The sequence below is a fragment of the Ips typographus genome, linkage group LG15 (assembly GCF_016097725.1).
Source record: "Ips typographus isolate SLU linkage group LG15, UJ_Ityp_2.0, whole genome shotgun sequence".
NCBI classification, from domain to species: domain Eukaryota; kingdom Metazoa; phylum Arthropoda; class Insecta; order Coleoptera; family Curculionidae; genus Ips; species Ips typographus.
The window spans coordinates 5,941,286-5,955,021 of record NC_138436.1 but is presented as its reverse complement, the minus strand read 5'-3'; the positions used below and the strand labels follow the sequence as shown (position 1 = coordinate 5,955,021).

The 13,736-nt window shown below is 40.4% G+C and overlaps 1 protein-coding gene across 1 annotated transcript; it reads left to right on the top strand.

The window, feature by feature from the left end:
• The first annotated feature begins 8,529 nt into the window (after positions 1-8,529).
• On the top strand, positions 8,530-9,498 carry LOC145738120 (uncharacterized). Its single transcript, XM_081992982.1, has one exon. It carries the CDS (start codon positions 8,530-8,532, stop codon positions 9,496-9,498), a length of 969 nt encoding a protein of 322 aa, XP_081849108.1.
• The last annotated feature ends 4,238 nt before the right edge of the window (positions 9,499-13,736 follow it).

The following is a 13,736-nucleotide window of genomic DNA, read 5'->3' as shown; positions in this document are numbered from 1 at the left end:
CATGTTGACGAATCAGGTCCATTCCCAGAATAAATTCATCTTCAATATTTGCTACTAACACGGTGTGGTAAAACGTAATCCTTCCAAGGCAAATCTTGACTGTTATTTCTCCTAAAACTTTAGCCGATTCTCCAGTCACAGTGCGTAGGAGAATACTTCTTCGTAAAGGCTTAACTTGACTTTTATCCACAAGGTTTGACCGGATCAAAGATACTGCCGCACCGGTATCCAAAGTAAAAGTAACGTTCATCGCATCCACCTTTCCATCTACGTTCAGGCTTCCCATTGATCTACCCAGGCTTCTGATGGAGATAATTCTGGGGGCTTTGTCTTCGCTAGTCAACATTCGCCCCGTAATGTTGACTAGTGGGAGTTTTCCTGGTCCCTTCTGGATGGTTGTACGTCCCTCGTTGGAGAGCGGGACGGTATCCTTACTCGACAATCTCGTTTCATGTGTCCCGTACGTCCGCATCGATAACACTCCACTCTCGTGATCGGGCGTGATCGTTCTAACTGTGTGGAAAGACCATTTCCTAATGCTGCCACTTGTTGCACTATTTGGCCGACCATTGATTCAATTTTATCTATTGATGTAGCAACATGATCGGCTGGCGGTTCTCTCTCCTCTTGAATAGTCACGGCCCTGATTTTTGGCTTTAAGTCGTTGCACGCAGCTTCAACTTCTAGCGCTCGAATCAGTAATTCGCTGCTGTTGCTCCCTTTGAACATCTTCAGCATTTTCTTTACCTCCGGATCTCGAATCCCATCTACAAAATACTGTGCCACAAGTTCTTCTTGGATTTCATCCGGGACGGCTGGGTAAGCCAGATGCACAAGGCGACGAATTTCGGCCTCAAACTCTTGTAAATTTTCACCAGTTTTCTGCAGTCTTGCCTTTAATGTGTTTGGTACACTCCTTTCCTATGCTGATCCCCATAACGTCGTTCTAATGCAGCTACTAATGCGTCATAGTTGCTTTGTTGGGCGATAGGCAGAGTCTGTAACAGTTCCAATGCAGTTCCTCGTAATGCCACCACCAGTGCTACAGCCATTTCCTCGTTACTCCATCGATTTGCATTTGCAGCGGCCTCAAATTGCAGTTGGTACGTTGCCCATGAAGTTTGACCGTCGTATGTGGGAGGCTTGATCTTGTTTCCGGTGATCACTGTAGAGCTGGGTTCTCTGCTGTCAATTTCTGCTCTAAGTCGCGTAGCTTTTATCTCAAAATCATTCTGAATTTTATTAATGTCCTCCCGAACATCATTAATGTCTTCCCGAACATCCTTTAATTTTTCCTCAACATCGCACTCCATCTTTTTAAGACTATGGGTTAATACTCTTGGATTTCTGTTTTGGTCCCCGCTAGAACGTTCAATATTTCTTCGTTACGCTTTTCTTGCCGCTCTCTATCTTCTTGACGCATTTCTATATCTTGTTGTCTCATTCTTTCTTTTTCTTCTTTGTCTTGTTGTCGAATTCTTTCTTGTTCTTCCTTTTTTGTTGTCGAATCCTTTCTTGTTCTTCCTTCTCTTGTTGTCGAATCCTTTCTTGTTCTTCCTTGTCTTGTTGTCGAATTCTTTCTTCTGTTGTCGAATCCTTTCTTGTTCTTCCTCTCTTGTTGTCGAATCCTTTCTTGTTCTTCTTTGTCTTGTGTCGAATCTTTTCTGTTTGTTGTCGAATCCTTTCTTGTTCTTCTTTGTCTTGCTGTCGAATCTCTTCTGTTTTCCAAGCATTGCCATAATAGCTGCAAGTTGGGCCTCCATGTTTGCACTTTGACGTCTTGTTATTGGCATAAAATAAATTTAACACACCACTGTTCCGAAAATCTCTAGTCCGGTTCTGAACACAAGTCTTTGACCCGAAGTTTAGTTCAAATTCACGTCGCACTAAAGTCTGATCGCACTTCTGACACCAATTGTTACGATTTTCCCGTGGTTCACACAAAGTAATTTTAACTCAACAATTAATAAATTTATTTACACTTTAAAACACTCCGTACAATAATTAACACAGCTACTAAAAACACTACTACAATTCCACAATTATCCGCTATTTTAAACTTTACCGCGTACCAAATTCACTACTACCGCGGTTGAAAACGCGTCTTTTTATATTCGCAAACCACGTTCTAGAATGACGGCGAAACGCTTCGCGGGTTGCCTGAGCATTCAAGAATCTTCCAGGTAGCGCTTCCTAACTGTGGCCTACTTTAATACGCGCCCGGCCAGATATTGCGGCGCATCGGTTTCATCCCGAAGCGAGCGCTCGTAAGAAGTATCGAGCATAGTAGGCCCAGACGTAACAATATTCAAAAATTTGAAAACGTAAAGTTACGTCAAATTTTTAAGCTATACTTTAGAAATGGTGCCGGTTTAAACACACACAAGCATCTAAATGGAAAGTAAACAGTAAGTCAAATTTAATTGAAAAAATTAGATGTCAATGTAGCAAATCAAGAGAGTATCCTTAAGGTCACGTTACCATTTTTACCATAAACAGGAAACCTAAAAATGTTTCGTGATTATTTTTAATTATTGAATTCAGTTACAAAGGTCACGTGACTACTCTTAAGCGTCGAATGGAATCATGAAAGTCAGAGGTGACTTTTCTTAAGCTTTAAATTTCTTAAAAAAATATTGCATTCACTCCATCTTTAGTTTAAAGTGTTTTAATAATAGAAATGTTGTTTCTGTAGGTCTGTTGACAACGAACGTCAATGCCTAGTTTCATAACCTGCAACACGGTCATTCTGAAAAAAAAATAGATTAGCGTGATAATTCAACATAATCTCAAAACCCTGGCAAAACGTCAGCCATAATGTTGATTGAGTCAGTTTCAGCTTTGGAAGTTGGCGCAGATTTTCAATTAAGCAATCATATATTGAGGTAAATTCGGCAACATAGTACAAATTCTCAGTTGGATTGTCCTCCACTTCAGGCTCTGTAGTCGATATTGGATTTCTAGCTATTTCCTCTTGTCTTAATTTGGAGCTCAGTTAGAGATGTGTACTATCTCTTGTTAAGTTTAGCATGCGATTCTTAGAGAGTTTGCACACCTCTTTCAAAATTCCCATTTTCTCGTGAATAGGCTGAGGTAAGTGGAATAACGTTTCAGAATCACCAGGTGATGTGTATCCTAAAAACTTTATCCAGGGGGCATCCAAAAATGCTTCTATGTTTTGCTGTCAAACTTTCGGTTTCCAAGTAGTCCTTTTGCAATGGGTGCATTATCTTGCGGAGGTGATACTTGCACGTTGTACATATTTAAAATGTGACTGTTAAACGTTTGGCTAGCCTCATTATTATCGCTCGGTCGTCTTTTATCATACTCTATATCAGTCGTTTTGTCGCCATTTTCGCTTGGCATGGGGATTTTCCATTGCTTTCCCAAAGCTTCTTGATCGTCAAGACTGCTTTGTTTCATCAAACTCTGAAATAATACGTTTCAAATTTTTTTTTTTTTTGCGATTGTCCAGTCGGCTTTCATTTATTCTTGCATCACCTTCATTTTACTTAAAAAATGTAAAATCAAATTCTTGGCTGCAAAAATATGAGCTTTTATAAATTTTGAATCCGCGCCTAAACAGCACACAACCAAGCACACAACGATCTGTGTTCAATAGATACAATAATGACCCAAGATTTGTCGTTTTGGACTACTATTTTTGTTTAATTGAATTATTGCAGAGTACTGCAAGTTTTCTTTTATCTTAGTTTTTAAACCTCTATTCCTTATGACACATTAAAAAAAAACGAGAAAACACTAGAACATTTATGTTCCTTTTTTATAAATTTTTACTATGCTGTTCACGTGTTGTGGTTCAATTTCCTCCTCACCTTGTTGTTTTCATAATTTTTCAGTTTCTTCTATTTTGTCGCGGACAAAACAAAAAAAAAACTACTACCACTTTTTCCCACTGGTTTGGCTCCTTGCCCACCAGTAGGACACGGAGGACTTTCTTGAGCTCTTGGCACCTCCGTTCTACCGCATTCGTTCTCTGGTGCCAGACAGCTGAGTGTAGTTGGGTGATCCTAAACCTCTCGCACATTCTCTCAATTCAATTACTGATGAAGATTGGGCCGTTGTCTGAGACGAAATATTTGAGGATTCCATACCGGGGAAATATCTCCGTCTCGAGGATCCTGACTAAGTCCTTGGCCTCAAACTTATCTCCACTGAATGCTTCCACCCATTTAGTGAAGACGTCCTCAATTACCAGGATAAACCTGTTCTTAGTCCTTACCGCTTCTGGGTAAGGTCCTAGGACGTCTATGGATATCATCTCCCAAGGGTATTTGGGAGATCGCGGTCTCTGGGGGGCATTCTGTTGTCTCTGTTGGGTTTTTGCTATTCCGCAAACTATGCACTTCCTCACATAGTTTTTCACGGTCTGGGCCATGTGTCCAAAGAAGAATTAGTCCGAAATTCTTCTAGTGGTTTCTGCCGTGCCGGGATGTGCAATGTCGTCCTCATCGTGGAACCTGTGGATCATAGCAAGGACCACTTACCTCGGGACGGCCAATCGATCTCCTGCTGGGTTTACTCTCCACAGTAACCCGTCTATTGCGTCAAACTCCCGTAGCAGGCGTTCTTTTACTGGTCCCAGTTCCGGTGCTTGTTTGAGCGCTTGTATTATCCTGACTGTAGTAGGATAGAAGTCAATTCTCAGTTGCGCCCTGGCCACTTTCTCGTAAAGCTCGTCGATGGCCACAGCTGACACCGTGACCTCCTCCGAGTTTGTGTCTGCACAACAGGTGGTTGGTTCTTTCCTCTACCTCAAGTCCACTGGGAGGTAACAAACGCTCATTGTCTGGTTCTGGCTCGTAGTCTGCCTCCTCTGGTTGGCGACTGAGCAGGTCTGGCAGCTGGTTCTCCTTCCTTTTAACGTGCTCCATTGTGAAAGAAAATTCCTGCAGCAAGAGCACCCATCTAGGGAGCTTCGCTCGGCTGTCCTTGAATTTTCCTAGCCAGGTTAGGCATCTACTATCGGTCCTGACTTTAAACGGCTGTTCCTCCAGGTAGGGTCGGTAATGTCCGATGGCCCATACCAGTGCCAGACACTCTTGTTCATTGACGTGCAGCTGTCGTTCTGTTGGCTTGAACTTTGCCGATGCATAGGAGATGATTTTTCTATCATCTCCATCCTCTTGGTATAATACTGCAGCCATTCCTTCCATGGAGACATCGGTCTGCAGTACGAACGGTTTGGCGAAGTCTGGTCGATGAAGCGGTTTGCTTTCAGCGACTGCACGTTTTGTTGCCTCGAATGCTTTGGATTCCGCTTTTCCCCGTTCTTTGGGGTGGCGAATCCTTCTACTTGTTGGAGATGTTTCTACTGGGGCTTTACTAGTCCTCCATCTAGTGTAAAACCTAGGTAATCCAGGCCGGTTTTGGCAATCTGGCATTTCTCCGCAGAGATGCGCAGTTCGTGTTCTCTTAGCCGTTTCAACACTAGGTGCGTATGCCTGGCGTGTTCTTCCATGGAACGACTGTAGATGATGACGTCGTCTAAATAGACGCAGCAACATCTGTGTAATAAACCGGTCAGAACTTCTCCAGCCATGAGCCTTTGGAACGTTCCTGGAGCGTTCTTGAGTCCAAATGGCATGACTCTGAATTGGTACGCCGTACCATCGGGGGTGGTGAAGGCTGTTTTTTCAGCGTCTTCGGGGGCTAGCGGTATTTGCCAATACCCGCTTTTTAGATCCAGCACGGTAAAAATTGTAGCGGCTGCTAGTCCTTTCAATGCGTCCGAGATTTTGGGCAGCGCAGTGGCTTCGGGGGGCATTCTGTTATCTCGTTTAGCTCACGGTAATCGACGCAGAACCGTGGCTTCTTGTCTGGACGCATTACTAGCACTGGGGGGCTACTGTATGGGAGGTGGAGGGTTCGATCACTACGGCCTTCAGCATTTCTTGAATCTGCTCGTGCAGGATCTTCTTCTTCGAGGGGGCATCGGATAGGCTCTTCTATAGATCACCTTATCCTTTTTTAAGGGAATTCGATGCAGGGTACTAATGGTCGTGGACTCGGAGTCCGACCTGGAAGAGGTCTTCGAATTCCTGATAAATCTCCTTGATTTCGTCAGGAGTAGCCTCTTCAAATTGGTTAAGATGCACATCTTCTAGTGGGGGCCTTTGCACCTGGTTCCAGTGTGCAATTATTGGTCTTTGGGTCCCCATACTAATGCATCTTCGAGAGTAACACAGAGAGGCTGTTTAGTCTTCAGCTAAACATATATCTTAATGTTATATAAATAATCAGGGTAATTAAGGACAATCATAGTTCATAGATCTTTTAACATTCCATAATTACAATTAGTAAGCAAAACAATAATTCCTTAACTATATTCAAAACAGCCTAACGTAGCGTTCTATATTAATTAACAGTGGTTGCAATAATCATAGTTCAGCAGCCATCAAACTGTTTATATATTGTTTACAAATGATGACTGTAGGAACCATGTCAAAACCATAGAGTTTAATTGTTTCTGAGCCACTGGTATGTTTAATAGTTTAGTAAGATTGTTATTTACATGCGTAGGATTAAATCAGTATTGAAATGGCACTCAAGACTTTCAATAACTCTACCTACCCAATCTAAACCTGCAACCTCCTCAATATTAAACATGGTCCTTCGAGTCTAAAATATGTTAGCTACAGAACAAAAAATCGAATCAAGTAATACTCGGTCGCGAGTCGCGTATACAAATCGATAACTCTATCGAAAAAATCTATATCTTTAGTGTTTCACGCAAGTGCAGCGTAAAAGTGACGTGAAGTGAATCAGTCAGTGCAAGTGAAGAGCTACAATCTCAACGCAAAAATGGAAACAGTTAACAAATTAAGCAAAGCCCAAGAGGCGTTTAGGACAAGAGATCAAACGCATTCACCCCAATATAAAGAAGAGACCCATTAACAGAAAAACCCTACAATACGTTGAAGAAAGGAGAAATCAAGTTCAGAAGCTATGGAACGAAGTTAAAGTAAATGACACCCAGCTCAAAGATCTGAAAACATCAGAAACGCAACACGCTACGTACTTTGCTAGCAATTATTTTGAACAAATCAGAACATTTATAACGATGCACTACAAGAGGTAAACAACTGCAAGGCAAAACTATTAGACGAAGAGAGGAAACAAGAATTAAAGCAACAAGATAAGCAGCAAAAAAGTGCCATTCTAAATCAACTCACGCAGGAACAAACTTACGAATGAGCGATTTGGATGAATGGTTGAAGGAATTCACTGCAACATTGGATCCAGAGGTAAAAAGTGGACTTTTTTCAACAATTTTTAAAGAATGGTACATAGTAACATCCTTACAGGGACAATTTCAAAATTGGACGTTGATAAAGTCTCAAAATAATTTTGAGGAAAACAAAATTCAAGCAACTTCGTACCATGATTGCCAAATTCAAGGACAATATAACAGCAAATCATCACCTCTGAAAAGCGAGGTAGAAAACCAACAACCACAGATGTCAATGAATAAAACCAATAACATTAGCCTACCTCAAATAAAAATACCAATATTTACTGGAAACTACGAAGAGTGGACGCCATTTGAAAACATGTTCAAGAATGTGATCCATAACAACGAGGCACTCAGCCGAAATCCGAAAAATGAACTATCTAAAGCTCATGTCACAGGGGAAGCTGGCAAGGCAATTACAACATTTTCAAATAAGTTCAGCGAACTACCCATATTGCATGGGGTCATCTCAAAGAGAGATACCAGTAACGAAAGCCTAATCACCAACAAGCTTATTAACAAAATACTGGATCTACCTGACAGCAAACAAGATCATCAGAGCAGCTAAAAGAAATTTACAACCCAACAAAATAATGCTTGAAAGCCATTGAAGCTCTGAACATGAATACATCTCAATAGGACCGATCATCGGTTGCGTCCTACTGCGGAAAATCGATAAGAGAACCACAAGAGCTATTTGAAGCAAGTTTGATCCACTACAAGTGCCAGAACTCGACGAGATGTTGAACTTCATCCTCAAGCGGTTTCGAGCCATCGAATCCATATCTACCGATCGACATGACGGACGCGAAAACAATAGCATCATCGGCAGTTATCAACCACATCAGAGAAAACAGCAAAATCAAAGCTGAAAGTACTGCAATTTATCTAACCATACAATTTATAAATGTTTAAAATTCAAAGCATTAATATCTTATCAACGGTTTAATGCTGCTAAAGAAAAACCGTTATGTTTAAATTGCTTAAACCACGATTTAACTACAAAATGCCTATCATTTCAAAAATGCAGAATTTGTTATCAAAATCATCATACGCTTATCCACAAAGAAAACAACCACAACAAAACGAAAACGCGAAACGAGCAGAAATCAAAACCATATTTTAATCAATCAAACAAGGTAGGAACACATGTCGCGCATGAAGGAGGTAAAACATTATTAGCGACAGCAATCATTAGAATTCAAGATTCAGATGGAAAAAACGAAAATTGGAGAGCCTTGATCGATTCAGGTTCGCAAGCATCGTTTATCACTATGGAAGCTGCCAATTTACTACAATTACCCAAACAGAAAATTCATGCAGAAATTTCTGGTATAGGGGGATCAACCAATGAGAGCTGCAAATACAAAATATCTGTACGATGCAAACCACGCATTACTACCAAATTTACGTTAAACACTACACTGCTGATTTTACAAAAATTAGCAAAAGATATGCCAGAACACCCAATTGAGGTAAATACAGAGATATGGCAAAATACAATTCTTGCTGACCCAGGCTTCGGAAAGCCGGGTCCAATTGATGTGATTCTTGGAGCCCAAGAATTTCACGAAATTTTGTTACAAGGAATGGACAAGACAAACGACGGCCTTGTAGCGCAAAATACAGAGTTAGGCTGGATAATTTGGGGAAGCATTCATAAATCCTCAAAACAAACCAACATTGCAGTAGTGAGCATGATAACGCAGTCTGAAGAAAAAGAATTATCACGGTTCTGGGAATTAGAGGAAATTCCGGAAAAACGACAATTAACAAGCGATGAAAATGCATGCGAGGCGTTTTACGATAAAACAACATTGCGTAATTCGAGCGGTACTTACACCGTTGAAATTCCGTTTAAAAACGAAATTGAGTCATCGCAATTAGGTGAGTCAAGGCCAAGAGCGTTGGCACGTCTACTGTTCTTGGAGAAAGGATTATCTAATGACTACAAGTTGAATTTGGAATATACAAAATTTATGAGTGAATACATTAAGCTAGGTCACATGAAACAGGTGCAGTGGAGTAACCAAATCCAAGGAAAATATTACATACCTCATCAACCAGTTATCAAAGAAACCAGTACGACTACCAAGTTGAGAGTAGTGTTTGACGCATCATCAAAAACCACAAATGGAAAAAGTTTAAATGACATCATGCACGTAGGTCTAGGGTATAGAGATTCTATTACATTGGAGAAGTCACAGAATAGGATTTACAGCCGATATAGAAAAGATGTATAGACAAATTCGAATTTCCGAAGAAGATCAGGACTATCACAGAATCTTAAGGAGATTCTCGACAAACGACCCAATTCAAGAATTCAAGTTATTGACCGTAACGTATGGAACGGCTGCAGCACCATACTTGGCTGTAAAAACAATTCAAAGGTTAACGGAAGACGAGAAAATGAACTAATAAGCATGTTCAAGGCCAGCGGAATAACACTAAGAAAATGGTCTAGTAATAACAGGGAAGTCATAAAAGCTATACCAGTAGAATTGCGAGACGAAAGCGCAGTCAACATTCAAGAAGATGACACCAGAAGATTTAAGGTGGCGTTAGCACCGTCACAAAAGCTATCGAAAAGAACAATATCAGCGGACATTGCGAAACTATCTACGCAAACATATATGCAAACATTATGGTTAGAAAAACTTAGCTGGGATGAAGAAGTCTCACAAGAAATAGCAGCTTGTTGGAATAAGTTTCGGTAGCAGTTAAAGTCCGTTGAAGAAATCAGCATTCCGCGTTGGACGTATCAATCACCCAAGAATAAAATTGAACTACACGGATTTAGCGATGCTTCTGAGAAGACATACGGAGCTGTAGTTTACGTAAAAACTATAAATATGACAAAAGCATCAAAATCACACGGCTTTAAGTTTGAATAAAACACCGACATACGCTTGGATTGATTCCATGATAGCATTATTATGGATCCAAGGAACGCTCAATAATTGGAAAACATTTGTGGCAAATCGAGTATCTGAGATACAAAACTTGGTGCCATCTCAGCATTGGAATCATGTGAAATCTGAAGAAAATGCAGCAGATGTAATATCACGAGGCATTGATCCCTCTAAAATCAAAGACTTTGTTCCATGGTGGCAAGGCCCAGCATGGCTGCAAGGAAACAAATAGCCAGTAAACGCAAAAATTCCAGAGACTGACTGCTGGAGCATTTCACGCGGAAATTCAAGCTCTAAAATCAAATAAAACAATAGATAAACAAAGTAAAATAGTCAATTTAAGGCCGTTTATCGACAAAAACAATATCCTATGAATAGGAGGTAGACTGAAACACTGACTATTAAAATACACAGAAAAACATCCCATAATCTTAACAGGAAGATGTCATGTAACAAACTTGATTATAAGAGATGCGCATAACACAACATTACATGGAGGTAACCAGAATACCTTAGCCTTCATTAGAAGAAAATTTTGGCTGATTAATGGAAAAAAGGCAGTAAAAAAGGTAATTAACAATTGTGTAAAATGTATCAGATATAAAACTGCTACAGCACAACAGTTAATGGGACAGTTACCACCACCTCGAGTTATTCAATCAGCGGCATTTTTACACACTGGAATTGATTATGCAGGACCAATTCAAGTGCAAACCACAAAAGGACGAGGAAATAAATCATATAAGGGTTATATTGTAGTATTTGTGTGCTTAGCAACTAAGGCACAACATCTTGAACTAGTAAGTGACATGCTAGCTGAAACATTTTTAGCAGCGTTAAAACGGTTCATATTGTTACGGTCTGGGCCTACTATGCTCGATACTTCTTAACGGGCGCTCGCTTCGGGATGAAACCGATGCGCCGCAATATCTGGCCGGGCGCGTATTAAAGTAGGCCACAGTTAGCAAGCGCTACCTGGAATATTGTCACAAGTAGATTTTCATTAATTACTTAGTCAGCAAATAATCGGCCACTGACCGAAACAAGTCGTCGACCACTTGGGTTGCAAAATAAGCAATCGAACCTTTTAGAACGGAAGCTAGCTAAGGTGTTGCAATCGCCGGTCAGCAATAAGTCATCAATTGTTCGGACAATGATCCAAGTGCTTAGACAAGCAATTAAGAAATTGAACTGACTAAGGGATCGCAATACCTTACAATAAATAGCCGAGAAATTGGGAAAGAAAGGTTAGTTAGAAATTACCCGCGAAACTAAACGGTTCGGTCGCGAAAGTTGAGGGAACTCTACCCTGACACTTACCCTCGTCCAAAATGGTTTGTGAATTAATTATCATGTAAGTACAAACCTTATAATTTGAATTAAACCAACTTATGTCTGACAATGGTTTTTATAAATTCAGTTTTCATTTAATCTTTCTTTATTAGTTTCTCTATGAATAAACGTTGTTGTTTTTGTTATCCAATCTTTGAGTTTAACTTGACTACGACCCCAGCCTACACGTCCCCGCGTTACGGCTAAAAATTAGATCGTGACAACTTGGTGGAGGCGCCGGGTAATTCTAAATGTAGGTCTTCATTACCTACATTTCTTAATTAGCATGTATAACTTTAAAGAAAAAAGTTTGAACTATGAATGAATATACGAGGTTTATAAACGATATCGTGGAGACTAAAAAAAGATTGGACACCCTATACAATGACGTTTGTTCTAAAAAATTTTACGAAAAAACTAGTGAAGCAAACGAAATAATTGACCTTTTAAAATACTTCTCAAAATAAAAATTACTGTCAAGGTATTAGAAACCACGCTGATAGGGAAAACTGTAAACAAGTATAGGAAATTAGGGGGTGCAATAAGTTTCGGGGCTACGAAGATAGTACACAAATGGAAACTCCAGTTAATTATTGAAGAAGAGATGGAAGAGTTTTTCAGTGAAATTGAAACTCCCGAATATTGAAAAGGCGCCTAGTGATTAAATAAATTCTCTTTTTTGTTTATTTTAATTTTTTTTTTCTTTTTACTATTGGATTATCATTATCTTTTTTTTCTGTCAGACTAAGTTCGGCTATGTGCAAATGTGTTTTTTTTTATGGGAACTAATGATTGCCTAAGGTGAATATTTGTATGCGTATATTATTTCTAAATGAGCAGTGGGGATAAAAGAACGACACGTAGTGCGGCAAAAAATAAATTGGATTTAAGATTGCAAATTGGGACATCGCCCACCCCATCGCATTCGCTATTTGACCCTCCCCTAAGCAGCACCACCGTAGGAGATCTCTGTCGTAGTCCAAAAAAACAACGCTTTACATTCGAGATTCACCAACCGCAAAACAGTCAAAAACCTGCCGACATAGCCCCAAGCCCTAGTAGTTTGTCCGACTCGGACGTCGATCAACCACCCAACCCACTAGACCAAACGGTCATACCAAATCCTACACAGTCTATACAGTCTTTACCGCCAAATAATCGAGTAACTACAGTAGAAATGGCAAATGTTACTTTATCTAACGCTTTATCAGAAACAAAAAATCCTGCCAAACCAAAGTTTGTCCCGCCACCAACCTTCTACCCAAGTTTGGACTCGGCAATAACCTTCTTAAATAATTACGAAAAAATAGCGAATTGTAATGGTTGGGACGATGGTTTCAAGATAGCATATTTAGGGAGCTTCCTCGAGGGTCCAAGTGGTCGATGGTATCAAGGCTACACCGTGGACGACACAAATCGGAATAAGACCTGGTCAAACATAAAAGATTTTCATTAAAGAATTTGGAGGAGAAAGCCCTCTACGAAAGATAAAATTTAGGTTCAATAAAAGAAAGCAAGGGGACAGCGAGGATATCAAACACTACTACTACGATCTATTGAATTTAGCGAATGAAATCGACCCGAATATGAACTTTGAAACATTCAAAGACCAATTCGAACAAGGATTGCATCCTTCGTTTGCCGAGACCTACTACCTTTTTGGCAACGATGCGTCAAATTTGGACAAACTGAAAACTCTCGTCTTAAGATTGAGCGACGTCAGAGAAAGAGTACTGGTGGAAGAATGATCTCACAAACGGAAGTGCTTACGCTTTCTCAGACAACTAGTTTCGCAAACAGGCGTCAGGAAGACGAACGTCGAATGGCGAATAACATAAGTCCAAATAGAAATTACCGGACAAATTATCAAGCTCAGTATGGAGGCTACCGTGGAAACAGAGGATACAATGGATACAGAGGAAACAATGGATACAGAGGAAACAATGGATACAGAGGAAACGGCGGATACAGAGGAAACGCCAGACCATCAAACTTTGCGAATAATGGTAACTACAGGTCCCAGCCCAGGAGAAATGAAAACTTAAGATACGACGAAAGAAGAGAACAGACCCCCAGGGGGAGAGGATTTACACATCGAGGACGCCCAACAGGACCGCAAAATCTACCTAATACTAGGTACAGCGACGGGAGACCGAGATGTAACACGTGTAATCGAGTGGGACACTATACATGCTATAGTGAGAGAAGAAGCGGAAACGCGCACCCAAACGAAGGTG